Raw genomic sequence first — 24860 nt, 5'->3', positions numbered from 1 at the left:
ATGCAGTAACTCAGCTCGGTGCCCACAGGAGAGCTGTAGGAATGTTCTCTATTGTTATCCCCTCAAACCAGTGCAGATGCCCCTCAGACGCTCAGTTTGCTGAGCACCTGCTCTGTGCCAGCACCAAGCCCGGGGAGCCAAGGATTCATCACACAGGCCCCTCCTGTGCTCTGGGCTAAGCTGCCAGCCTCAGGGCCTGGGGCTGAGTGTGTGGATCTGACGTGTAGTCGGAGCGGCCTGCGAGAATTGGTGTGTTGGCTCCCACTGCTGGCGTGACAGACATCCTGATGAAATATGTCATTTTGAAACATGTTTAAAAGAAATTTCTGGAGAGCTTTCTTACCCCCACGGGGCCATAAGTAGCCTGATTGTTGTCAGGTTCTAGACTCGGCTTTGGCACAATTTGCCAGGGTCCCTTCCTTTTCTGGGCCTCAGTTTCCTCATCTGTAAAAGGGGGCAATAATCATATATCCTCCCGGAGAGGGTTGACCCCCTGTGAGACTGCTCCTGTGAAATGTAGTTTGTAAGCTCAAAAGCACCTTACGGCCGTCGAGATCTTTCGGTTCTGTTTCTGGTCATCTCGTGAGACGGTCATGGGCAGATGCCTGAGCCATGCCATGCATGCTGGATGCCGACCGACATCGGTGGGATGCTGGCCCTGCTCTCAAGGGCTCCCTGAGTAGTGGCCTCACTAAACCCCTTGAATTTTGTGATTTCCAGAGAACGTGGAAGGCCCCTCAGGCAGCCTGGCCCCTTCCAGGGGAAATGCTGGTAAGTGTTTTGTTCTGTCTGTTGTTAGTTTGTTCCACAAATGTTTTTGGAGCAGTTGCATGTGCTGGGGATGAGCGCGGGATAACCAGAGGTCTGCCCTACCCTCGAGAGCTCAGTCCGGGAGGAAGGATTTGAAGACTCCATACCCACCTGACCGGATGCCCTGAGGTTCAGGGGTGGCTGGACGCAGAAGTATGCATTTTTCAGAAGATGCACATCCACGGGGGCTCTGGCAGGATCATTTATAAATGAAATACTGACTGTTTCCTCTGTTCGGAATGTTTCAGTGGCTCCCCCTCTTGCCTTGGGATAAAGTCCCCGTGCCTCTTGTGGCCGGCACAGTCTTCTTCCAGCTGCAGCTCTAGCTTTCTCGTTTCGCTTAAATTGCATTGGCCTTTTTCCCCTTCCTGCACATCCACTTGCTCCCTCCTGCCTCAAGGCCTTTGCCTGTGCTGTGCCTGCTGCCTGGACCGCACTTCCAGCCTCAGCCTATGGCTCCTGCTTATCTTTCAGGTCTCACCTCAAATCCCCCCTGGATCCCCAATGCCCAGGGTCCCATTATACACCCTCTGTGCACCTGCCATGCGTTCTTACTAACGGGTACCTCACCTTTACCAAAGGATTGTTTATGTGTTGACTCGTTCTCTCTAGTGGCCCCATGGTGGGACTCAGCCCCGTGACAACAAGGGCCCTTGGACTCAGTGAATGTTTCTGGGGGGAATTTCTGATGAGTATTAAGGTAAGGCTCCGTGGAGGTGGTGGCCCTTGAGTGAGTCTTGAAAGAGGTCGTACTTTCGGTCTCTAGGCAAGAAGGAAGGGCTTCCTGCTTTGGGCAGCAGAGAGGCACGTGGCGGGAACACAACTCGCTTGATTTAGCAAAGAGGCAGAACGGGACATGTGAGAGGGAGGGTTGGAGAAGTGAGCTGGGGCCAAACAAGGGCTCTGCGTTCGAGGTGAATGAGAATCGACTAGGATTCTGAAGCCACTTGGGACCCTTTGAAAACTTTTTGAGCCAGGGGCAGGAGGGTCCAAGCTGGCTTTGGGTCACTGTAATGAGTCGGCTGCAGAGATGGGGACGGGGGAGCGGGGGGGCCGGGAACAGAGGCTACAGTCAAAAGGACCGGTTGGGAGTTGGGAGAAACCATCGACTGCTGTTTTCCGTTTCTCCGGAACCACACACGTGCCTTGTCCCTCGTCCTCCAGAACCAGCAGGGAGCGCAGGGCAGAGACAGGGAACCTCACACGACATCACTGCTTCCAGAAGACAATCCTCCTGGTTGCAGGCCAGTCATCCCCGAGTCACTGGAGGGAGAGATGGAGACGGGGCAGGGTAGGGGTGCGTCCAGGTCCACGTTTTCTCAGCTTCCCCAACCCAGAAGGCAGCACCTAGCTATGTCTCCCTACACCTGTGTCCTGGTGCCTTCCCAGTGGCCAAGGGATTGTGACACGGAGGGGACTGGCCTGTGCCAGGAGATGAATAGAAGCATTTCTGTCAAAGCCCAGCAAACAAGACAGCACCTCCTTGCTCCCATGGGGGCACAGCCCACGTGGTCAGAAGAGCCAGGACTCTCAAGTCCCAGATCTTCCGCTTGGAGGCTGTGTGCCTTTGGGCATCTTGTTAGCAACTCTGGGCTTCAGTTTCTTCAGCTGTGAGGTGGGGGCTGTTCGGGCATGGTGAAGGTTAAACGTGAGGACACACACAGAGCCCCAAGCACAGCGAACACTGGGGGCTCAGGAAGTCGTGGCCGTATCATGGCTGCGTTTTTCTCCGCAGTTTGAATTCTTTGCAGCAAGCTTGGGCTTCAGGCTTAAAATGAAGAGCATGTCAACAAAACAGGATGGAACAAAGTCCTTTCCCAGCATGCCTCAGCATGTGGCACTGCCTTCCTGTGGAGCCCAGCAGTGATGAGGCTAAAAGTCTTGAGCTTTTCAAGCAGAAATAATCCCAACGGAAAGGAACCTCCCTATTGTCACCATGTGATAAAGCAGTTGCAGGGGCTCTGCGGCCCAACCTGCCTGCGTTGATTCCAGCCCTGCCCCTTCCTAGCTGCTGTGTGCCTCAGTTTCCTCATCTGCCAAACAAGGTGACAGTATCCACACCGTAGGGCTGTTGTAAGGGTTAAGCAAGTTAATGCAGGTGCAGTGCTTAGAACACTTGTGTCACTACCGCTGCTAGATCATTTCATCTTGCTTTAACTCTTTGTGGTGCTGGAAGTGACTCAGGGGAGGCAGAAGGCTGAGTTCAGATTCCAGCTCTGTCGCTTGCTAGCTGTGTGACCGCAGGCAAATCTCTTAGCATCTCTGCGTGTCCATTTCCTGCTCTGTACAATGAAGATAACAGTCCCTGCCTCATAAGGCTGTTTGGAGGAGTGAATGGGGTTGCCCAGGTAAAGGGACCCGACTCCCCGGAGGCAGGCAGACCACTCAGCCCCTCCTCCCACCCATTCCGATTTCCAGAGGGGGAGATGGAGATTCTGAGCCATTGGATGATTTGCTGAAGGACGTACGTTGTTGAGACCAGGCTGGGCCCCTAGTTCAGTGACCTGTGCTAGGCCGTCATGCCAGGGGCTGCCCAGGGAGAGCGGAGCCACTAGGGAAAGAAGTGCCAAGTGGGAGGGGTGATCTCCCCTGTGGCCCGGCTGCAGGGGGCCTCCAGTGGCACAGCTGTGTCTCCTCCGGTGTTTTCTCTCTGCTCACCTGTGGGAGGAGGGAGTTGCTGCACAGCAGCTGCTACTTGGGCGGGCCGCGATCTTCTGGGTGTGGGGTCTGAGAGCCCGTCGCCTGCAGACTGTCCCGTCTCCGGGGCTTTGGCGTGTCACTATGGGGAAAGACTGGTGCTGACCCGGTAGACCCTCTCACATCTCTTTCCCTGTCCGCCTGTAGACTTTGGGACTCTACAACTGAGTCTGCACCCGTCCAGTGTTTTTCAAATGCTGGGAAGCTTGGTGGTTAAGAGTGCAGCCTCTAAAGACCTGGGTTCCTATCCCAGCTCGGCCTCTTCTAAGCTATGTGACTTGGGACCAGTGACTCTCTCTGGCCCTCTCTGTAATGGTGGTGATAACAATACCAACCTGAACTCACAGTGCCTGTTCCCACTAAGCTTGGGTCCCTCTGGGCTGTGATTATCGTTACCATTTTTATAGATATGGTGCCCTGCCCTGCATAGGCTGTCCCTGCCCTGCAGATACGCACAGCCCTGTGGGAGAGATGGATACAGTCACAAACGGCGCCACGCGACCAGTGGGAGCTGAGGAGGGGGCCACAGCTTTGATCCTGGAGGGCTGGGGTGGAGGGGAGGATTGAGGAGTGCACCTCCTAAGCAGAGGTCAGTCACCGTGAGACCCTGTGAAGCAAGTTCACGCCAAGGCCCTGTAGGAATCCACCCTCGCCCACCTCTGCATCCTCCTTGCTCCTTCCCTTGTGCCTGCCCCGGGCAAGGCCCTCCTGGGAACAGCAGGTGGCCGCGCACACACTGATGTGTGTTCGTATGCCCTGGGCCCGTTTGGAGCTTTTCCTATCCCCTTAGCCTTAGAGCCTGCCCTGCCCTTGTCCCAGAAGGACTTGCTGTGTCTGAGCCCCTCCCTCCCTCCATCAGGACTTAACAGCCTAGCACACAGCCAACTGCTCTGTGTGCAATGAAGCCATGTCCACAAAGGATCCGTCCACTCCTGCTGTTTTGTGCCTGGCTTGGGACCGCCCCCCCCCCCCCCCTTGCAGGACGCTGTGGGGGGTTTCTCACTCTGTTAACCCGAGGCTTTTGCAAACTGCTGTCTCCTGGAGGTCCGTGAGCCGGCATTCCAGGCTTCCCACTTGGTGTGCTAGAGTTAGCAGGAGGGACCTCCAGAGAGGAAGGAGAGCTGGGGACCGGTGAAGGATAAAGGTGAGGGTGGTACACGTGTGCCTCAGAGCCAGAGAGGGAGGGAAAGGCCACCCGCCTGCCGCTGAAGGCACTGACACCCGGCTCACTTCGCACAAGTCACTGATCTGCCGAGCAGGCCAGTCTCCTCAATCAATCCGTGCTGACAGATGGTAGCGGAATCAGTGACCTAGAGGCAGAAGGCTCCATTTGTAATCCCGGAGTGGCCCAGGCGCCTGGAGGAGGGCAGAAGAGTTTGTAATAAAGGGAGTGACACAGGGTTTCCAAAAGCCATCTCTGCACTGGAGGAGGAGGGAAAGGATTAATTCTGCTTCTGGAATTGAAACCACTGATTCAGTTCAATAAGTATTTTTTGAGTAGACTAGGAGAGAAGAGGAAAAAAAAAAAACAAACAACGATCTACTGTCCTTTCCTTAAAGTGGTAGGAAAAACATGATTCTCTAGATGAGACAGGAGAGAACAATAGACGTACTCTAACGTGATCAAAGAGGAGATCCCCAGTAATTGGGCTCCAGCCACTGTGGGGTCTTGGGCAGTCACTTGCCCTTTCTGAGCCTCAGTCTGCTCGTGTGTCATATTGTGGCCATATCATAGAACTGTAGTTAATATGTGCCTGGTATTGTACTGAATTGTCTCTCTCTCTCTCTCTCTCTCTCTCTCTCTCTCTCTCTCTTTACATTTATTTATTTTGAGACAGACAGAGACAGGGCGAGTGGGGGAAGGGCAGAGAGAATGGGAGGCAGAATCCCAAGCAGGCTCCACGCTGTCAGCACAGAGCCCGGTGCGGGCCTCAAACCCAAGAAACCGTGAGATCATGACCTGAGCCAAAACCAAGAGTTGGATGGTTAACCGACTGAGCCACCCAGGTGCCCTGTACTGACTTCTTTACGCAGATCTCTTTAGGTTCCCATGATACCTTATAAGTGAGGTCATACTATCCCCAGTTTACAGCTGAGGAAACCAGAGCTCAGAGAGGTGAAGTGGCTTGTCTAAGGCCACGCAGCCCAAGAGCAATAACCCTTATGTGTCTGTGGGCCATAATGCCCGCACGTTCTTTTTCCAAATGGTTCTAAAAGGAAAAGTGACGGGCCACCAGGGGTGAAGAGGTCCTGGCTGGCCTGGCCCTAGGACTGGGGAAGTTTCCAGGTGGAGGTTGGCTGGGCAGTGTTCTGGCAGGATCCAAGGGGGTGGGGAGGGGGCTAGAGAGTCCGTCCCAGGATGGGACTCGAGGCAGGAGCAAACAAGATCCTGGACTCAGGTCCTCTATCTGCATTCCCTCCCTTCCGAATGAGGCTCTCTGCACAGTTCATCACCATACATTCATGTTTTAGTCCCCTGGGGGCACCTGAGTGAGCTGAGGAAGAGGGGAAGGGAAGGAAGGAGTGATGGGGCAGGAGACTAAGGAAAAGGGCTTCCCTTCATGAGTTCTCTCAAGAAACTGAGGGTGCCCCAACACCCAGTGTTTAGAAAGCTCCCCTGCGTCCTTCCACGTTGTCCAGAAAACATGGGTCTGTGCTGGGAGTCCCCCCATCCTTTCCCTCTGCAGCCCTGACCCAAGCAGAAGCCAGCACTCATCTTCTAAGTAAGTCTTAGTGCCAAAGAATTTGAAAATGAAACTCGCACAACAATGGAACAGCCAGAGGGCAGGGCCTAGCAGCCTCTTCAGCTCTGTCCCAGAAGAGCCGGACACCCCGCTTGGCATGCAGGAGGTGTTGGGGAATCAAGTCTCCAAGAATAGCCCTGACCCACATCGGAGCCAGCCCCCACTTTGTGAAACTGGACAGAAGCCAGGAGAAATCACTGCCTTCCCCGACCACATCCTCCTAGGGGTGCCAGAACCAACTGAGGCCCTGCCTCTGATCCCTTCACTGGGGAGGCAGGTGTTGCTGCAGCCGCGGTCCCTCCTTGGGTGGCCCAAGGCAAGGCAAAACGTTTTACATTTCTGGCTAGGTGAGGCTAGAGGTGAAAGGGTAGGTCCAGGCCCAGGGGAGCTTTGCACCTCAGATATACTGAAATCTGGGTCCCAGGCCACACCTCGTTCCTATCAGCCTCCACCTGCTGCCCAAAGCGCTCTTCCAATTCCAATTTACTTTCAAGTTGGGTTGCTTCAGGAAAGGAAGCCACATACTCCCCTAACATCTAGGGCAGATGGGGGCTTAATTTAGAATCAGCAATTTCAGCCAACATAAGGGACATCTAGTTCAAACTCTCCTCCTTCTGATTATACCAATGGGAAACTGAGGCCCAGAGTGAGAAGAGAATTTGGCCAGGTCTCTGGGTGAGTCAGAAGTAAGATCACAAACACTCTAAACACATCTCACCCCCACTGGCCGCCTCTCTTTTGATAGCGGTGGGTCACAGGGAACAAACAAACATCTCAGTGGTGGTTCTACAACTGAGATTTTCTTTAAAAAAAAAAAAAAAAAAAAAAAAAAAAAAAGCCAAGCCGTTGCTTTGCTCCATAAAACATACATGAGGTTTGTAAAGGAAGACTGGGAACGGCCTGAGGCCTTGGCACCGCAAATCCTCCACCTTATCTCCAAATTAATTCTGGACCCTGGGTCCAGCCAGCCAGGCGTTGCAGCGTTTTAATGCCGCCACAGGCGAAGGGGAACTGGCACTCGGTGAGTATGTATTTTACATGCGAGGTTGGTGGGCCTCCCAGCGCCTCGCTTTTTTTGTGGAGGAAACTGAGGAAGTTATCTGTTATCTAGAGAGCCTAAGTCATTCATCCAAGGGCACGCGGCGCTAAGGGGCGGAGGAGGCAAGTGAACCAGGCCTGCCGGGCCGAGGGCGCTTGGCGGTCAGGAGCTGCCCCCGTGCCCGGCCCCACTAAGCAGGTTGCCCGGAGGAGACCAGGCCCTTGCCAACGCGGGCTCCCTCGGATGCCAAAGGCGCGATTCAGGCGTTGGAGGCTCTAGGGAACTCCAGAAATCCCAGGGAGAGATTCCGGGCCACCAACTCCCCAGAAAGTTGGCTCGCGGCCACTCCCCGGACGGCCCGGAGCCGCCGGCCAAGATGGCACTGTGCGAGCGGCGAGCTACACGCGTGGCGCCGGGCTGCTGCCTCGGGGGACCCCGCGTGACCCCAGCCGCCAGGCTGGGGTGTCTGTGGCCCCGGCCCCACGCGCGCAGGCCTCGGCGCCGCCGCACGCGGGTGGGCACGCGCGTACCCGCCGGCCCCGCCCCCTGCCGCCCCGCCCCCGCCGCGCGCACCGCCCCGCCGCGCGCCCTCCCGCCCGCCCGCGCGCCGCGGCCCGGAGCCTCCCCATTGGCCGCGCGCCGTCACCTGACGCTCTGTTATTTCCTGTGTGTTGGGAGAATGGAGAGAAAAAACCCGGAGCCGAGCCGCTTTCGGCCCCTGCGAGGCGGCCGCGGCCTCCGCCGGGGGAGCCCGCCCTGAGGCGTGCCTGACCGGGGAGCGAGCGCGCGGGCCGGAGCGAGGCTCGAGGGGCCACGGCCCCGGCCCGCCCCGCCGCCGGCCCGGGCGCCCGAGCTGGAGGCGGCGGAGGCTCCCCCACCCCCACCTCGCGCAGCGCCGCCCGCCGCCGCCGCCGCCGCCGCCGCTCCCTCCCCTCCCGCCCCCGGCCGAGGCCGAGGGACCGGGCGGGGGGCTCCCGCAGGTAACCGCCTCCTGGGCCTGAGGGGGAGGGGCAGGGGGCAGGGCTGAGGGGCTGGGGCCAGGCCGGGGTGTCCGGCCTCGGGGGCTGGGGGCAGAGGTCCTGGCCCGGCCGACCTGGGAGTGCTGAGCCCCCTCGACTCCCGAGGCCAGGGCACCGGGTGCTCAGGGGAATGTCCCTGCCTGGCCCGACCGAGGAGCGCAGAGAGGAGCGGCCTGGCCTGGCCTGGCCTTGGGGTGCGGAGGGGCAGGGGCCCGGCCTGGCATCTGGGCGCTGAGGGGTCTCGGGTCTGGCCTGAGAGTCCGGCGGGGCTTGGGCACCAGTCCTAGCCTGAGGGTGTCGCGGGAAGGTACCTGCCCGTCGCGGCCTCGGGTGCAAAGGCGGCGGGTGTGAGCGGGCGGCGCCCAGGGGTTCGCGGGGTCAGCGCCGCCCACCCCGAGACCCCTGGCAGCCCCCGGCGTCCCGCGGCGCTCGCCTCTCGGTGGCGGCTGGGGGCGAGGCCGGCGGGCGAGGGCTGGGCTTGGGACGGGAGCGGCACCGGGAGTCGGAGCGCGCCCGGCCGCGGGAGGGACGGGGGCCCGTTTATTGCCATGTGAACACCTGAAGCCATGTGGACGCAGCAGCTTCTCGCCTGTTGGGGGCGGAGGACAGGTACCGGCTGGCGGGGCGCAAGGTCCCGGCGCGGGGGGGTTGGCGGGGAGCGGAGCGCGGGACACACTTCCTGCGTGGGGTTTTGTCCGCCTCCCCCGCCGCGGTGAGCGGGGCCGGTGTTTGATCCGGTAGTCCCGGGTGCGAGCGAGCGCCCGTTTGGGGGCCCGAGGCTGCAGCTCCTCGTCTCTTTTGGGGCGGGGGAGTGGTGGTGGAAGGAGAGTGGTCCATCCGGCCCAGCTCGCTCTGGCAGCGGCAGGAGGTGGAATGTCCCCCCTGCGCCGGGATGGGAGTGGAATTCAGTGTGTTGGGGGTGGGGAGGGGTGCCGAGGAGCGGTCGTTTTCCTGGGCCTGTGGGTGGGGATTATTGTCTGTTTTCGTGGTTGTGGATGCTAGCGCTGTCTGCCTGTCTGTAAGCGTCCCTTGAGTTTGCCCTTAGGGGACAGATCAGCGTTAGGACTACCCCCCCCCCCTTTTCCTCTTTGCTTTTTCTCCCCCTCCAAGATTAGATGACTCTGGTAACTGCTGTAAAATGGATGGAATTTTCGAGCTATTATCTAACAGGCAGATCTTTGAATGATAATTGGACCCTTATGTTAACAGCCTCAGTGAAGACTTTCGTAAAACATCTTACTTAGGGTGGCAGCGGAACGTCTTACATGGTGGAATAAGAAGCTGCTCAGAAGTCCGACCTGGGAGACCAGGAATCTGCTTCCAGCTTTGCTCCCAAATAAACTGTAACCCTGGCCGAGTTACCTATCCTCTCAAGCCTTCAATTTCCTTATCTGTTAAATGAGGACTCCCTTCCAGGTCAAACACTACGGTGGCCTTGGGTAGGGTTTTATTTATTGTTGTTGTTTTGGGGTTGTTGTTGTGTTTTTTTTTTTCCTCTTGGTTTGTTTTTGGTTTCCTATCTTGTGCTTTTGTTTAAGTCACAGGCAGCCTTCTTGAGAAATGCAGGATGTTTCTTACCTGGCCTTTAAGATCCTGTCCCACTTTTTAGTTTCCAGCCTCTTCCTTCTGCAACAGAGCATAAAACTTGGTTACAATGATAATTTTTCTTCAAACCTCAGATTCTGTTCTGTGCTTCTCAAAGTGTGTCGTATTATAGTCTGTGCTGAAGATGCCTTATGTGTTTTTGTCTTTGTGCAAAGAGAAGTTATCAGGAGAAAGATTTCAGAGAAAGTTTGACTACTTGGAAGTGTAGAGAATGCAGGTGTGTTTGGGGCCGTGTAAGTTGGTTGGCTCGAAGGAATTCCAGGATCTGTTTCTGCAGGGGATTGTGGAGGGACCTTACTTGAAATTCTTTGATGGGATGTTTGGCATTTGGCTAATTTTTGAAATTTCCAACCTCAGTACCCTCCGAGTAGGGATAAAGAGGAATTCCCTAATACCTCCTGTGAGATGGCGTGCTCGTGGGATTAACTGTCACCTCGGGGTGCACTAATTATTTGCACCCCCAATTTATTCCTTAATGGTAGCCGGATGCTTCCTCTCAGATGCTGCAGAACCCCAATTAGTTTCACTGATTTTATGGTGTGTGAGAGCCTTAGGCCATGCTTTTGACTACTTAGCCCTTCTCAACCATCCTCAGCCTTGGCCTTGTTGGTCTTAAATTTCTGGTACTGTGTGCTGGAAGGACATATGCCTAATGTGGTGTAATATGTCCTCGGTCACTTTTTTATTCAGTCTGTACAGATTCATGAAGGGTCTTCTCAGCATTGGGAGGTGTGCTCCTAATGTTGACTCTGGAGATGGACTGGTAGAATTCTTCTCGTGTGTTAACACCAGGCCTGTCACACAATAGGCAGACACTTTTATATGGCTACACAGATTATTTGGAGTTTCTCAAAATAAATAGTTTATTTTGTGTTGGTATTTGAAATATGACCTTGGGTTTGGTGTGGGATTTTACAAATCCTGGCTACTTAAGTTATAAGTAGTTTTCATATTCACATGTGTTTACTTCTGCATTATAACTTACACTTAACAAGGAAAAGATTATTATAAAATTCTTATTCTGTAGAGTTAATTTGTGTGTGTGTGTGAGAGAGAGAGAGGGAGAGAGAGGGAGAGGGAGAGAAGGTTGCCAAGGGAGCAGGATGTTAGGAGACATAGGTTTCAGGTTCCATAACCTTTTAATGGTATACTTTTTTTTTTTTTTTTAATTTCATGAAATGAAATGGAATGGAATGGAATGGAAATCATGTCTATCTAGACCAAGAAATTAAACTTGGACTTCTGGTGAGTGTAGCTTGCTCTTCATATGGATAGGAAAGGACGCTAACATTTGAGTGGGCTTTTTTGTTGTTTTTTTAAAATCCAGTGTGCTAGGTTCTGTCCAAGGTATTTTAACTTGTCTTGTAAAAATCTACCCAGCAGACCTGAGAAGTAAATGAGCTCTCTTTTTTTCCTGAGAGGTCACGGCTAGTGAGGGCCAGAGAGTGGATGTGACTGTCCTCCCCTTGGCTCCAAAGCCTTTACTAGATCTGTTACAGCTCCTTGCCTGCTCAAGGCACAGATCAGCTGGTGGTGGAATGGCCTTGGAATCCATACTTCATGCTTTGCCCATTCTTTTGTTTGTTTAACGTTTTATTTATTTTTTGAGAGAGAGCACGAGAGAGCACAAGCCGGGGAGGGGCAGAGAGAGAGGGGGACAGAGGATCCAAAGCAGGCTCAAGTGCTGACAGGCTGACAGCAGCGAGCCCAACGTGGGGCTCAAACCCATGAACCACAAGATCACGACCTGAGCTGAAGTCAGATGCTCAGTTGACTGAGACACCCAGGTACCCCTATTTATTTTTTATTTATTTATTTTTTTAAGTTATAACAAAATGGAAATCTGGGCTTGGGCAGAGTAGTGGAAAGCATGATTTTTGCAACCATGCCACCAAACCAGACTCTGGTTTAGTGACCCCCTGGGAGTTTTGTAAACTTTCACTTTCCCTATACCTAGTCAATTTTATTAGTGTACCTGAGATAGAATGTAAAAAATTTCTTTTTCTGGGCACCTGGGTGACTCGGTTGAGCGTCTGACTTCGGCTCAGGTCATGATCTCATGGTTCATGAGTTCTAGCCCTGTGTCTGGTTGGCTGCTGTCAGCTCAGAGCCCGCTTCAGATCCTCTGTCCCCCTCTTTTGCTGTACCTCCCGCTCTCGCACTCTCTTTCTCAAACGTTAGAAAAAAAAGTCTCTCTTTCATTCCCAATTCTGCCATTCTGTCTTGAGCTGGAAACGTCTTGTATCAGCTCAAAGAATGATATCACAGGTAAGGGGCTGTCTCTTTTCCGGTCTGTGCTACCGCACAGGAATCATACTATGTGGTGACCGCTCTGTTTGACCAGATGGGACTCAAAAGATACAGTTACAAAAGACAGTCCCCCATATGCCTTAAGCACTCTTCCTCATGGGTGCTTGTATTCAAGGCACCTTAGTGCTCATTAGATCTGTCTGGCGTTTCTGACTCTGGTGTGTTCATTTTCTTTTTGTGGAGGTAAAAGTAACAAAATAAAGCAAAACGGTAAAAACCCTATTTATGTTGGAGTATAACCGTACACCAAAGTTACACATTTGAAATATAAGGAAGTCAAGGCTTTCATAGAGCATAATTTGGTTACATTGTACTTAGACTGGATGGCTTTTTTATTATTACTTAGGCTGCTTAAAGTCCTCTTAATACCTGTGATGCCTGCAGTATGGGTGAAAAGGTTCTCATGGTGACAAACACAATCAGTACTTTCTGCGTTAGAGCTGTGTTTGCTTTGTAGGTAATGTGTGAAACCCAGCAGGAAGATCAACTAAAAAGTGACTTATTGGTTTATCTGTGGCTTGTTATCTGATGCTTCATTGTGGGGAAGTTAAGAAAGAGAAAACATTAGCTATAGGGGAAAATATCCTTATTGTCATGTGCACATGAGAGCTGTCCTGTAGGAAAGAGTGAAAGTTCATTGGAACACTTGAATGCCAGCCCGATGGGAAGGTGGTTTCCATGTTTGAACATCACATTCCTGAATGAGGACTGAAGCCCTCTGTGTATGTTCCAGTTTTCATTAACAGGTATTTATAGACACTTTTCTAAGCATGGGGGATGCAGTGGCGGGCAAAATAGAAAAGGAAACTGCTCTGAAGTTGGGCTGTAAACATTGACTAAATAAGAATGTCTGGAGGTGATAGCTACGAAGAGAACAAAAAGACATGATAGTGACTCAGGGTATGCTAGTGAGAGTAGAAGATGTCCCCTCTTCTGAAGCCTTTTTTGCCAGCAGGGCAGTCGGACTTGATCTGTGGGATGGATGAAAATGGCATTAAACAAAGTAAATAATTTGCTTTAGCCCTGAGCATCTTGAGACGTTAATCCAAAGAATAGAAGTGGGTTGGTGGAACTCTTTCCTCTGTTTATATCTTCGTGCTTGTGAATGGGGACTTGGCTCAAAAGAACTTAGGATGGATCATTAGTGGTATCCTGTAAGGGGCAGGAAAGAAAGAAGTGATCACCCTTTGTAAAGGGTAGTTGTTCTGATTAAAAAAAAAAAAAAGTAGAGATGTGTTATATTGATGAGTGCTAGGCATTATTAGAAACATCCTTTAGTTGTGTTTATGTTTCTTTGTTGGGAAATTGGATTGGGGTGTTGTAATCATCATATTTTGTTAAAGCTTCCAATGAAGCCAGCAAATATTAGTGACATCTGTATACAGGGTACTTTGCCAGGTATTACAACAAATGGAGAATCCCAAGTGACTGAGTGGAACTTGGGTTGGGGGCTGTTGAGGGTGACAAGGATAGCTCACAGTTTGTGGGGGGAGTGGGGGGGAGCGCTGGCAGGGAAGGAAAGAGTGCAGTTCAGACTGGCTGTTAACTTAATCGTAGCCTGAAGGGTTCGTCCTGCCAGCCTTTCCCAGCTAGCCTGCCGCGTCCTAGTACCTTCACTCACCCTTTCTACGCTCTCTAATTGTAGAATTCTATAGAGACCTGAAAGAATCCTAAGACATTAGCTAGTCTAGCTCTTTGGCTTTATAGCTCTGGAGAGATGCTGATGCTTTACACGGACAGAGTCAAGGCTGCGACCCTGTTCTTTGCCAGCTAAGCTAGTGTTCTTTCCCCCGTAGCCCATGCCCTCACCAGAGGGTTGATAGTTAACAGTTGCTCCTGAGTGGATAAAGAAAGGAAGCCTCTGGGTATTATTGTACCCACTTAGGAAAAAACCTGTGTAGTTCCGAATTTAAGAAGTCAGGGCAAAGACAGTACATTTATCTCAAAAGCAGAGTATGGAAAATAAAGAATACCGTACGTACCATCGTTAGTTTTCACACAAATACATAGTATTGGTTTCTCAGGCTCCACCGAGACATAATCTCATCCTGATCATGTCTTGGTCTGGAAAGGATGCCACCACGTTCTGCATTAGTTGTGAAGTTAGAGTAAGGCCCTTTAGAAGTAGTGAGGGGCGCCTGGGTGGCTCAGTAGGTTGACCGTCCGACTTGGGCTCAGGTCATGATCTCGCGGTTCGTGACCTGCGTGACCTGGGTTCGAGCCCTGTGTCGGGCTCTGTGCTGACAGCTCGGAGCTTGGAGCCTGTTTCAGATTCTGTGTCTCCCTCTCTCTCTGCCCCTCCCCTGCTCATGCTCTGTCTCTCTCCTTCAAAAATAAATTAAAAAAAAAACAAAAAAAAACATTAAAAAAATTAAAAAAAAATAGAAGTAGTGGGAAATTTCTGAAATGTGGCTAAATTAAGTTCTAAAATTAAAGAGTTAAAAAGCCCTAGGAGTCCTGTTTTTTTTTTTTTGTTTTTTTGTTTTTTTGTTTTTTCACCTTGAGACCCTGGTGTCATGGGAGATTTTGCTTCTACATTCAGAAGCACCCTCTGGGAGCCTGGAGATTATTCTGTGTGCCTGACGAGCAGGGATTCTTCCCTGGCATCTCCCTGACTTAGCGCTCTGGTGGGCCAGTGACCTGGGGGCAGCTTTGTATACCTTTGGCAGGAATGTGAGAGGGCACTCCTGCTGTAAAGAGTCCACACGATGGGCACTTTATGGAGGCAGCAGAGCACGTGACAGAGGATGTGTGTCTTCCCTCTGGCTCCGTCACTTACCAGCGGTAACTTTGGGCATTTTGCCCTAGCCACAGTTTCTTCATCTGTAAAATGGAAATATACTTTCTCGGAGCTATTGGGAAAAGGAATGAAAATAGACAAAGTGTACGGTGGGGTGTACGATCTATAGATGCTACTCAGCGGATGGTAGCGGTCCGTTACACCAACGTCGTGCTGTGTCAAGACGCCGGACTAGAGCAGGGCTGGTTCCTACTGAGTGTATCCGGTTCAGACTACACTCCCCTGTCTCAGACACCGCCTGGCAGAGAAGGCACAGAAGCAGGGGTGTCAGATGTGCTCTGATGAAGGGAGTACAAGGGGCTCTACCAAGATGTGTAACCCTAACTTGAAAGGTCAGAAGCAGCTTCTCGGAAGAGGACCACTTACTTCCTCATCCACCCGCTTTTCTCTCATCTGTTCCTTCCCACTCTGCGGCTCCCTCCTTCTGCTTGACTGTCGGTGTTGTCTGCAGCCTCGTATTTTGGTGTGCCTTCTCCCTGGGTGCTCTCAGATATCCCCAGGTGCTCATGGTCATCCACGAGCCGATTGATAAGTTCAGCCAGGTCTCTCCTGGACCCTCCAGCTCCGGCTTGACACCACTGCTTGTCTATGTTATCGGTAACTTGAGCTTCCCAAGTCCAAAACTGAACACGTATTCCTTGAAAGCTCTTTTTCCTTCATCTGTCCCCTTCTCAGTAAGTGGCTTTACCGGCCCCTCATCTTCCCGGGTTAGCGACCTCCCTGTCTCTCACCACCCTCTACGTGTCCCCCATCGCCAAGTCAGTGCCGTTTCTGTACCGTGACTGGAGTCTGTCTGCTCTCCTGCCACTGCCTTCTGAGCCGCCATCATCTCCTACCTGGCACACACTGATTGCCTCTCAGCGTGGCCTCTCCATTTCCAGTCCTGTTCGTGTCTCCTCTACTTTGCCTGGAATGGCCAAGGGTTGCCTGTCTTTCCTCCACTTAAAAGCGTCACGGTTTCTCCTAGCGCTCGGAAGACAGTCCCAGCTCCTTCCCCTTTCTCACAAGGCCCTCGGTACCCTGGGCCCCGCCCGCCTCCCTGACCTCCCCTCCTTGCTGTCCCCCAGCCGCATTCACTTCCAAGTCTCCCGAAGGCACCCAGCTCTTTACCACCTGAGGGACCTCTTCATATGCCACTTGCTCTGCCTCGAACGCTCTGGCCAGGCCAGCCTTTTTCTCACCCTTCAGGATATTTGTTGAATGAATAAATAGCATGAGACAGGCAGCGAAGGGGATGATGGAATAAGGAGGAAAAGTGTCCTTAGAGTCCATCTATAAAGGTCTAGCAAAGAGATACAGAAATGTGTTTGAAGAGCTGACAGACCGAGAGTTTGGTTGTGGCCTAGAACTCCACCTCTTCGAGCAGAACACTAGGAGTCAGGCGGCCGCAAGGCACATCTAATGCTGATGAGAATATAAACTGATGCCACCACTTTAGAAAACCCTTTGGAAGTTTCTTCAGAAGCTGAATGTATGGCTACCCTGTGACCAAGCAGTTCCATTTCTAGGTCTTTATCCAAGAGAAATGCAAATACATGTTCACAGATAAGCCTTATACAAGAATGTTAATGTGAAGCAGCTTTATTCATGGTAACCAGAAACTGTAGTAGTCCAGCTGTCCATCAGTGGGAGAATGGATAAACAAACTGTTACTTTCATGCAGTGGACGCTCAGCAGTAAAAAGGAACAAACTACCGAGACACGTAGTAAGGGTGAGTCTCACAGGTATTAATGCTGAGTGAAAAACCAGGCACAAAAAAATACATAATGGATGATTCCACTTATAAGACCTTCTTGAACAGGCAAAAGTGGTCTGTGATACTAGAAATCAGATCAGTGGTTGCTTCTTTTTTTTTTTTTTTGAAAAAAATTTTTTTTCAACGTTTATTTATTTTTGGGACAGAGAGAGACAGAGCATGAACGGGGGAGGGGCAGAGAGAGAGGGAGACACAGAATCGGAAACAGGCTCCAGGCTCTGAGCCATCAGCCCAGAGCCTGACGCGGGGCTCGAACTCGCGGACCGCGAGATCGTGACCTGGCTGAAGTCGGACGCTTAACCGACTGCGCCACCCAGGCGCCCCAAGTGGTTGCTTCTTGAGTGGAAGGGGATTGACTGGGAGGGGACAGGAGAGAACTTTGTAGAGTGATGGAAATATTCTGAGTCTTGATAGGCAGTCATCAAATCTGATTGAATCCATATACTGTATGTAATTTTACTGTGTGTAAATTATACCTACAAACAACCTAGGAATTGTCCTAGATTCCTTCCCCTGTCCCCCACTCTCAACATTTAATGTCCCAGCAAGTTCTGTTCACTGTATGTCCAAAAAATATCCTGAATTTGTTTTCTCCTATCTCAAGCACTATCTCCTCTTGTCTGGACTGTATTTTAGCCTCCTGACTGCTGTTCTAACCCCCTATTTTTGGCCTCCTCCCAAACCATTTTTTCCACTTATCAGCTAAAGTGACCTTTAAAAATTCAAGTTGGGTTATGTCAGTTGTCTTCCTACAATCCTCCAGTAGCTTTCCATTGCTTTCATGGTGGCCAGCTAGGGCCTGTCTGACCCCTGTCTCCCTGTGAGCCCATCTGCTGTGGCCACCTCCTTACTCTCTAAATTCCAGCCTCGTTGATCCCCCCCCCCCCCCCCCCCATTCTGAACACCTGAAGTTCATTTCTGCCTTAGGACCTTTACACTTGGCTCCTCCGTCTGGTGGGAGCTCGCCACCTCACAGATCTGTGTGATACTTGTATGTCTTTCAGGTTCAGTTTAAAGGTTTCCTTTTCTAGGAGATTTTCTCTGTCTCTGTCTAAAGTTGTGTCCCATCACATCACCCAGCTTGATCAAGTCTGAAATTATTTTGGCCTTTTATTTATTTGTTTGCCTGTCTCCTCCCACTGGGATTAAGCTTGATTTGTTCACTGCTGTATTCTTTGTGTCTGCAGTGGTATTTGGCCCATGTGGGCCAGAAGTATTGACTAAGAGAAGGTTTTGGGGTGGTGGTAGTGAGAGAAGATTGTTTAGGAGGTCGGCCTGTGAGGCAGAAAAAGGGGCCAAGGAGAGTGAAGACTTTGGCCTTGGAAACTAGGTGATGGTGGCACCATTCGTTGAAATGAAAAATCATGGAGGAAAGAAGATTGGGCCAGGGTATAAAGTGATGAATTTCGTTTTGGTCTTAAGTTTGAGGAGAGCATCAAGTGTTTGAGGCATGGATCTGACATTTAGGAGAAGGAACTGGTCTATAGACTAAGACTCAGAGGTTAGCACTTGTGGTCCAGCCCAGGAACAGATGAGATTGCTCTCAAGTGGTCAAGGGTGTGGGTATGTAGAGGCAGAGAAGTGGTTGCTTTTTCCCTGCCTGGGTGGTAAGCATCTCCCACCAGTAATGAGGACTTTATAGGGCTCAGCCCTTATGTAGGAGGTTTTGTAGTTTTAGGAGCACACCCCCACCCCCTCATCACTGCTAATAGTGACAAATGCTCGGAGAACAAAACTCAGAGGAATGTGAACATTTAAGGGAGTAGAGCACTGTTTCAAGAGCAGAGAGGATGCCACCGGACTGGTTTGGAGGAAAACCCAAAGAGCATGGCACGAAAACAGAAAGTGTTTCAGATCAGAGGTGGCAGCCAAGGTCACCGAGTGTCAGTTGGGAGGGGAGAGGATAAGTGAAGCCAGCTTGTTGTGTGTTCATGAGAAAGTGAGGTGAAGGGGCAGGGTAAGTTTGGGGCCAAATCTTCCTAAAATTTGGCTATTACAGGAAAGTGAAAAATAGCTGCAGAGGGAATCTGAGGTCCAGAGAAGACATTCTTTAACATGTATGAGAACCTTGAGCAAGCGTAGATGGAGGTGGGAAGGAGCATCACTGGACAGTGTTGAAGATGCAGGAGGGCTTGCTGGACTGGGGACCTTCCTGGAGAACTCGGAGCCCACTGTGATCCTGGGGCATTGTTTCGATGGTAAGAATAGTACCTCCCGGAGGAGAGCAGAGGTGTGTGGGCAGGAAACTGATGGGCATGAAGGCTGGAAGGTAAGGAGCACTTTTCTGTGTGTTCTCTGAAGATCCTGCTGGGGGACAGGAGTGAGGTGGGGAGTTGGAAGCTTAAAGAGCGCAGGAAAGATTTGAGGAAACTGCCGTGGCAGGCAGATAGAGCTAACAGAGGAAACGGGAATCACAGGGGGAAGTAGAAAGTAGTTAAGATGAGCTTTCTGCCTCCTGGGATTTGAGAGAAACTGATCAGACCTTTCCAGTTCTCTGTCTGGTTTCACATTCCAGTGACTTGGACTCAGCTTTTCCTGCCTTGTGTCTGGTGATCCCACTCCTTCCCCTTATGCCTCTGCCATTCCCATTCACTAGACCAGTAACTTGTAAATTATTCCAGACCTCTCATATTTTATTTAACCAGTACTCACGCAGCATTCATGGTTAGGTAGGTGGCAGTGTTCTAAGTGCTCTGTTGAAGCAGCAGGGTTAGGTGGGGGCACTCAGAATCCCTTGGAGCTGGGCTGCCCCAGGTTTGCAGAGGTGGCTGGGGCCCAGGTGGCCTGACTGGGGCAGAAGAGTGAGACTCACCTCTCCCCAGTTCAGTCTCAGCAACACTTGTCCATGCTCTCTTAACTTTGGGGTGTCGGTGCAAGATTTTTGCGGGAAAAACTGCAAAATGTTCTTGAACACCACTGTACCAGGTGGTAAGATCCTTGCAGTCAAGGCTGTGTTTTGTTTTATTTTATAACCCCAGCATCTGGCATTTTGCCTTGTCAGTGCATTGAGAGTGAATGTGCTGGCTTTGCCTTTGAGGCTGTGCTCTGGAACACCCTGTCTTTATCCTCCCCTGTCTTTATCCATATGTTACAGTTAATGTATGTCTACTACAGTTGATGCAGAATGTGTCTGTTTCACCACAAAATTGTGTATTCTTAGGTGGCCACCGTGCCTTGATAATCTTAATTTCTTCATATCTCTTTTGCAGAGTAGGTATTAAAGTAATGTTAAATTTGGATTCCTTGTAGAAAACTTGAAAAGTATTCCTAAGAGTAACTAAAATGGTTTAAGAATGGGGAAGGAGGGCCTGGGTGGCTCAGTTTGTTGAGTGACCAACTCTTGATTTCGTCTCAGGTCATGATCCTAGGGTTGTGGGATCAAGCCCCGTACCAGGCTCTGTGCTGAGTGAGGAGCCTGCTTAAGATTCTTTCTCTCCATCTGCCTCTCTTCCCCCTGCACACTTGCACACACTCTCTCTCCAATTAAAAAATAAAAAATGGGGGCGCCTGGGTGGCGCAGTCGGTTAAGCGTCCGACTTCAGCCAGGTCACGATCTCGCGGTCCGGGAGTTCGAGCCCCGCGTCAGGCTCTGGGCTGATGGCTCAGAGCCTGGAGCCTGTTTCCGATTCTGTGTCTCCCTCTCTCTGCCCCTCCCCCGTTCATGCTCTGTCTCTCTCTGTCCCAAAAATAAATAAACGTTGGAAAAAAAAAAAAATTAAAAAAAAATAAAAATAAAAAAATAAAAAATGAAAAAATAATGGGGAAAAAATCAGAGAATATATCATCCAAATAACGGAGTTAATTTAGCCTGATCAAAGTATTTTTTTTAATTTTTTTTTTAAGTTTATTTATTCTTGAGAGATAGAGACAGAGCATGAGCAAGGGAGGGGGAGAGAGAGGGGGAGACACAGAATCGGAAGCAGGCTCCAGGCTCTGAGCTGTCAGCACAGAGCCTGATGCGGGGCTCGAACCTACGAACAGCGAGATCATGACCCAAGCCGAAGCCGGACGCTTAACCGACTGAGCCACCCAGGCGCCCCCTGATCAAGTATTCTAAACAGTGAGTTAATGAAGGTTTTAGGGTGTGTTAAAGAGTGGTGGTCAACTGTTTCTCAACTCTGAGAAGGAAAACAAACAATAGCAAATGAGGTCAGATGGAGTATGAGTGGCTTAGGTGAACAGACCGGATAACTCCCTGCCTTGTAAGGAACCCTGGGAGTTCCTCCTGGAGAGTTTTAGAACAAGTGGAATAGACTTCCTTGTGTCCAATAATCCCTACTTGATGGCAGAGGTGTAGCGAACATGCTGTCAAGATTTCTGCCAAATGGTTCCTGTAAACTCAACGTACTCAGGGTAGATGAACCTAAACAGATGTACAGGTACCTGCACAATAGTGAACAGACATAAGCACAAATGTACACATTGCATCGACTTCAGTGCCTCTTGTTTTGTTTTTTTCCTGGTGGATATATAAGATTAAACATAATGGGAGTAGAATTTTCATCTTTTAGTAGAAGTCTTTGTGGGACCAGATTTACGTTCTTACATATTGAATAGGAGAAATTTGAGTTGGAAAGAAGGACATTGCAGCCTGCAGCATTTATTAAATGTTTCTTTCTAAAAAAAAACATTAACTTTTTTTTTTTTTTTTTTTAACATTGGCTAGCAGAGTGCTGAAAGTTGACTATCCCTAAAAATAAGGGACACAGAGACACAGGTCAAATGAAGCCTATAGGAATGAACCATCAGAGAAAATACAAGAAAAAGAAAATTCCTACTTCACTTCAGCCAAGATTGCCATGCTAGGAACCAGAAATGCAAAACAAATAAGACCTCTTCCTTTCCCCTGGAATGCCATGTCTATAGCAGAGTCAGACATGGAAGCTTCCCACTTATAAAGCTATGTGGGATCTATACAGCTAAAATAGTGGTGTAGCCAGAGTTCTAGGAGAGAACTAATGGGAGGCTTTACTTCTGCTTAAATATGGGAAGAATATCAGAGAAGGATATAGAGGAAGGGACACATATGAGCAGGACCCAGAAGGATGGAGAGGAGCATTCCAAGGGGAGGTCCTTCAAGAACCAAGGCTTGCAAGTATGTGGCATATTACATGGAAAAGCGCAGGATCTTAGGAAGCCTGGAGATTACAGAGAAGGGATGTCAGAAGGGGCTGTGGGCTGAGAGTGAGGCCCTTGGTGATGGGACTTGAGTCTGGCCCAGGGCACTGGATTCTCATAAATGGAACAAGGTTTTGTGAAGAGAGGTGTGCTATTGAGAGACAAGTGGGAAGGAGATGGGAGGGCTAATGAATTGATCATCTGTGCGTCTTCTGTTCAGGTTTTCCCAAGGCTCTAGTATGCATGAGAAAGATCTGTAAAATTTAGCAACTGGTTGAAATAAATGGATTTACAGGAAATTTTGGCATCAGTCCACTTTGATTCTAGAACAGATCGACAAGGATATTCTATTTACCAAAAACTGGAATAAATAATACTAAATAAAAACTAACATAAATACTTTATATAAATAATAAATTCTAAGTGCCAGATGTTCTAAACACTTGAAAAATAGTAACTTGCTTAATTCTTACAAAAATTCTTTGAGGTAGTATTATTATCTCCGTTGTTTAGATGAGGAAACTGTAATAGAGAGGTTGAGCTATTTCCTCCAAGGTTTCATCTAAAAAGTAGCAGAGCCACGGGGCTCCTGGGTGGCTCAGTCAGTTGAGCATTTGACTTCAATTCAGGTCATGATCTCAGGGTTCGTGGGTTGGAGCCTCATGTTGGGCTCTGTGCTGACATCTCAGAGCCTGGAGCCTGCTTTGGATTCTGTGTCTCCCTGTCTCACAGTCCCCTACACCCTCTGTCCCTTTCTCCCTCCCTCTCTCTCTCTCTCTCTCTCTCTGTCTCTCAAAAATAAACATAAAATTTTTTTTTTAAATAAATAAAAAGTAGGAAAGCCAGGATTTGGAACCGAGCATCCTGTCTCTGGACTCTGTGCCCTTAACCCGTACACAGTGCAATTCTGTGTTTAAATGAACTGGAAGAAAACTCTTGCAGAATAAGTTTATGACCCCTTTGAAGAGGAGTGTGGGTTTGGATTGTAGAAAAAGAGCAGCATGGAACCCAAGAATTGCCACCTGGGGACCTGCTTGTTAGAACATCATTTGTGTGAAGGCAGGGACTTTCTACTCTGAATCATATCCCCAGTGCCCAGAACAGTGCTTGGTATGTAGTTAGTGCTCAGCAAATAGTCTTTGTGTAGATTAATAAATAAATTTTGCTGCCAGCCCTCAAGGGAATATACCGTGGAGACTTCAGTTTTTTTTCTCCCTTTGACTCACCGTTCGCGATCCCTTTCTGAATTAATGAGTTCCGTGAATTTATTGCTTGCTTGTTCTTATTGAACTTACCTTGCTCAGCTTTCAGAGGATGCCAGCTCAGTCTACTGTTTTTGGGATTTAAAAAAAATCAGCAACTTATTTTCAAAATCAAAATATTAGGTTTTAAGATTTTAGCAATCTATTTATGTAAATGTGATTTCTTTTGTTGATGCGTTTGGCTTTTCATATGCCTGTGTTGAAGATGTAAACCTTGGAAATATTATTAAAGAGAATTAGGGGGCACCTGGGTGGCTCAGTCAGTTGAGCATCCGACTTCGGCTCAGGTCATGATCTCATGGTTTGTGAGTTCAAGCCCCATGTAGGGCTCTGTGCTGACAGCTCGGAGCCTGGAGCCTGCGTCAGATTCTATGTCTCCTTCTCTCTCTGCCCCTTCCCCACTCATGGTCTGTCTCTCTCTGTCTCTCAAAAATGAATAAACATTAAAAAAATTTAAAAAAAAGAATTAGAAGTGCTGAATCACTCACTGTATTGCATACCTGAAACTAGTATGACACTGTGCATTAACTAACTGGATTTAAAATAAAAACTTAAGGGGCGCCTGGGTGGCTCAGTTGGTTGAGCGTCCGACTTCGGCGTCGGGCTCTGTGCTGACAGCTCAGAGCCTGGAGCCTGCTTCAGATTCTGTCTCCCTGTCTCTCTGCCCCTCCCCCACTCATGCTCTGTCTCTCTCTGTCAAAAATAAACAAACATTTAAATAAAATAAAAACTTAAAAAAATAAACAAAAAATAAAACACTAATATCTAAAAAACAAAAGAGAATTGGAAATGACTTCTAACTATAGTAGTTGAGATTATATATTTATGGAATCCTTCTTAACAGACCAGGCATCATCTCTGTTTCCCTTTGTTTTGTTTTTTTTGCCAGTATTCTTAATATTTGATACTGGTCTGCCTGTATCTGCCATAGAAGTTCCCTCAGTGAATGAGTGGTTAGGAAATCTCTTCCAGGAGCCCAGTGGTGATACAACTCTGGAGATGTCTCTGCTAATGTAAAGCTTCAGCATCAACCATGTAGAAGTCATATATCTGATTTCATTAGCAAATTACTAGGTGATAATAAGTTCCTAAGGAGGAGGAGACTAATGTTTTCTATTTTAGTTCATTCTAAATTAAATCATTTGAGAACGGGAAAATGGGAAATATTGTCTCTTTTCATCTATAAATATTCAGACTTAGTTCTGTAAGCCAGTGTATTGTTTCTCTTGCTGACCTGATTCAGCTTATTAATATTTTATTTAAATGCATACCTCATAATATTTTATTTTCTTTTAAGAATAAGATTTGACTCTACTACATTACAAATTTGAAAAAAATCCCGCTCTTCCTAGAGATGAAATGGTCATATGAAAATCGTTACTTTTGTTGAAATAGTTATACATGGAAATAATTATATACGTTAGAGAAAAAAATGTCAAGAATGTTAGCATCGTATTTTAGTTTAACTTTTAGAGCTGTCTTTTATTGGGCCGCACGGGTGGCTCAGTTGGTTGAGCATCAGCCCTTGATTATAGCTCAGGTCATGATCTCACGGTTTGTGGGATTGAGCCAGGGGTGGGGCTTTGTGCTGTCAGCGAAGCCTGTTTGGCTCTTCTCTCTTTGCCCCTCCCCCGCTCATTGTCTCTTTCTGTCAATATAAATAAACTTCAAAAAAACCCCACAACTTTCTTTTATTGAA

General features: G+C 49.4%; 1 protein-coding gene and 1 long non-coding RNA gene across 5 annotated transcripts in view; one reads left to right on the top strand and one right to left on the bottom strand.

Moving 5' to 3' along the window:
• Window positions 1–751: 751 nt before the first annotated feature.
• The window catches only part of TCF20 (transcription factor 20), a 111697-nt gene continuing 87588 nt past the window's right edge, over window positions 752–24860 (top strand). For 3 of the 4 annotated variants that reach the window (XR_007153851.1, XM_047865851.1, XM_047865855.1), the window contains exon 1: window positions 752–771. Coding sequence is in view for 2 of the 4 variants with exons in the window: in XM_047865851.1 (XP_047721807.1) it covers window positions 766–771 (6 nt within the window). In the remaining 2 variants the exon portion in view is untranslated. Of the gene's footprint in view, window positions 772–7970; window positions 8271–24860 lie in introns of those variants that run through there. The other variant, XM_047865853.1, reaches the window with a different exon arrangement.
• Window positions 3404–4842, bottom strand: LOC125169936 (uncharacterized). The gene is made up of 4 exons (XR_007153852.1): window positions 4738–4842; window positions 4511–4628; window positions 3843–3967; window positions 3404–3468 (listed from the first exon to the last, which is right to left on the bottom strand). It is a non-coding gene; the product is annotated as an uncharacterized LOC125169936 (long non-coding RNA).

This window comes from Prionailurus viverrinus, chromosome B4 (genome assembly GCF_022837055.1).
Source record: "Prionailurus viverrinus isolate Anna chromosome B4, UM_Priviv_1.0, whole genome shotgun sequence".
In the NCBI taxonomy this organism is placed as follows: domain Eukaryota; kingdom Metazoa; phylum Chordata; class Mammalia; order Carnivora; family Felidae; genus Prionailurus; species Prionailurus viverrinus.
Note: the sequence above shows the minus strand (reverse complement) of the source record. Positions and strands in the feature narration are given on the sequence as shown.